At 35.9% G+C, this 3092-nt stretch overlaps 1 protein-coding gene across 1 annotated transcript in view; it reads right to left on the reverse strand.

Annotated features, from left to right (window-relative positions):
• Positions 1-6: 6 nt before the first annotated feature.
• LOC106869208 (exocyst complex component 2) overlaps positions 7-3092 on the reverse strand; it is a 37952-nt gene continuing 34866 nt past the window's right edge. Inside the window, exon 29 of the mRNA XM_052974930.1 lies at positions 7-2960. Within this exon, the coding sequence (XP_052830890.1) occupies positions 2867-2960 (94 nt within the window). The 3' untranslated portion in view covers positions 7-2866. The remainder of the gene's footprint in view (positions 2961-3092) is intronic.

The raw sequence follows: 3092 nt of genomic DNA on the forward strand, positions 1-3092 counted from the left end.
GTTAGGAAGGGCATCCAGCTGTAGAAACTCTGCCAAATCAGACTGGAGCCTAGTGTTGCCATCCGGTTTCACCAGTCCTCAGTCAAATCGTCCAACCCATGCTAGCATGGAAAGCGGACGTTAAACGACGATGATGATGATGATATATACATATGCGCACTCACACATGCATATGTACAAAGGAGTGATGAAAAGTTTCTGGTTTTAAGAGTATTGTGAAATGCCTGGTTGGAGGCCCAACCTTCTGAGTTTTTTTACAAGGCTTAGAAAAAACTGAAGGACTGCTGCAATAAGTGTATGAATCTGAGAAGTGGGGAATATGTTGAGTAAAATCATAATCAACTGATCTTCCTGTATTTTCTTGACCTAAAGCCAGGAACTTTTCAACACCACCTTGTACATTATATATATATATATATATGAGTGTGTGTGACTGTGTGTATGTGTATATAATATATATATATATATATATATATATATATATATATATATATATATATATATATATATATATATATACTTATACATGCACATTTGTTTGTGTGTGTTTATGTATATGTGAGGGGTGGGTGTAAAATGATAAAAATTATGATGACTATAAAGGGAAAAAAAGAACGAACTGCGATTCTGTTTTTACAATAATTAATCTAAATTCTACAGAATCTTCAGGGGGTTATTCTGTGTCTGTGAAGAATTCCAAAGTGAGGAGGTTGGAATGAGAGAAGAGTATCAAAAATATGTGAGAATAATTAAAGCTGATAAGGAGTGAGATCTGGAACGAAGGGAGAAAACTGCATACAGCACTGATAACAACAATAATAATAATAATAATCCTTTCTACTATAGGGATAAGGCCTGAAATCTTGGAAGAGCTGGATAGGTCTGTTACTTGACTGGTATTTTATTCTATAGACCCTGGAAGGATGAAAAGCAAAGTTGTCTTCAGCAGTATTTCAACATCAGAACAATACATCAGAAGAAATGCTGCTTAGCATTCTGTCCAGAGTGGTAATGGTTCTGCCAGGTTGTCAATAATAATAATAACAATAATAATAACAATCCTTTCTACTGGAAGCACAAGGCCTCAAATTTGGGTGAAAGGATTAAGTCGATTAACTGGTTCTTAATTTATTGACCCTGAAAGGATGAAAGGCAAAAATCGACCTTTTGCAGAATTTGAACTCAGAACATAACGGCAGATGAAATACCACTAAGCATTTCACCTGGCATGCTAAGAGTCCATTGGGTTGTTAGTTGAGTGTATGGTTTTGAAATAACATGGATGTGGTATGAAGAGGAACCAGAAGCTATGAGAGAGAATAAACATTACCGAAGTTTATGAGATTTCCCCATGAAGACTGACCATATTATTGCAGGAAGAGGGCCAGATATGATTAAAGGGGACAAAGTAAAGAAATGGTTTAAGATCATAGACTTTGCAATACCATTTGATAACAGTGGATACCACAGAAATTGGGGGGGGGGGAGAAGTCCTGAGAAATATCAGGATTGAGTAAGAGAGCTGTGAAGACTGTGGAAGACTAAGACAATTATTTCTGTGGCAATTGACACAACTCTCAAAACGCTACCTAAGAGACTGACAGAGATTGGAATTAAGGATCACATTGGTGACACGCAGAAAAAAAGTACCATCCTGTATTCAGCAGGAATTCTAAGACTTGTTGTCACCAAACCTCAAAATAACATTCCTGCTAATCAAAAGAACATATTCTAGCTTGATAACAACAAATGGCTTCAAAGTTTGGCACAGGGCCAGCAATTTTTAAGGGAAGAGTGAAGTTGACTACAATGACCCCCAGTATTTGACTGGTACTAATTTCATCAACTCCAAAAGGATGAAAGGCAAAGTCTACTTCAGTAGAATTTGAACTCAGAATGAAAAGACAGACAAAATGTTGCTAAGCATTTCGCCTGGCGTGGTAACGACTGCCAGCTCACTGCCATAATAATAATAATAATAATAATCCTTTCTATTATAGGCACAAGGCCTGAAATTTGGTGAGAAGGGGATTAGTTGTTTACACTGACCCCAGTGTTTCACTGGTACTTAATTTATTGAGCCCAAAAGGATGAAAAGCAAGATCAACTTTGGCGGAATTTGAACTCAGAATGTAAAGACAGACGAAATACCACTAAGCATTTCAGCCGGTGTGCTAACAACTCTGCCAGCTCGCTGCATTAATAATAATAATAATAAAATAAGATCATGACTGTTATTGGTAATAAATAGAGATTGACTCGGTTTATTAAAATGAAAATGAAATGAATGAACAATATTTCAACAGTCCATGTGTCTTTTACAAGTTCAAAATATAAGACTCAATCTCTGTTTAAGTACCAATAACAGTCTCGCCCTTCTTGTTTCTTTATCTTCATGAAGAGTAACTTCAATCTTGAAATATTAATAGTAATAATAATGGCGTCAAATGTTAGCATAAGGCTGTAGTTTAGGGGTAGGAGGTAATTTGATTACATCAACCCCAGTATATGACTGGTACGTATTTCGTTAACTCAGAGGCTGAAAGGCAAAAATCGACCTCGGCAGAATTTGAACTCAAAACGTAAAGTCAGATGAAACGCCACTGAGCATTTTGCTCGGCACTTTCACGATTCTGCCAGCTCACCACCTTTAGCTTAATAACAATAATAAAGATTTCTTACTTCAGCACTGGACCATACATTGCTGGGGAGGCGATGGGATGTATAAATCGATGATAGTGACCCCAGTATATGACTGGCACATGGAATACGAGCAAAAGGATAATAATAATAATGTAAAAAAAAAATGGTAAAAGCACAACCATTAGCACCCCTGTGTGGTGAGAAAATTTCCACGATGGATCTGTTATGCAGGAGTTTCTACTACACTGTCGGCATGGAAACACATAAGGTGGAATCGCATCGTTGATTTGAAGTTGGTCAGAAGTATTTCTTCAGTTCTGTAAGAATGTTCAAGACATTTTTAATTAAGTTTCATTGTTCAATTAATCAGTGAAATATATATTAACAGATAAATGAGCAATTCCTAAAAAAAAAAAAAAAAAAAAAAAAAAAAAAAAAAAAAAAAAAAA

Source organism: Octopus bimaculoides, chromosome 20, assembly GCF_001194135.2.
Source record: "Octopus bimaculoides isolate UCB-OBI-ISO-001 chromosome 20, ASM119413v2, whole genome shotgun sequence".
Taxonomy (NCBI): domain Eukaryota; kingdom Metazoa; phylum Mollusca; class Cephalopoda; order Octopoda; family Octopodidae; genus Octopus; species Octopus bimaculoides.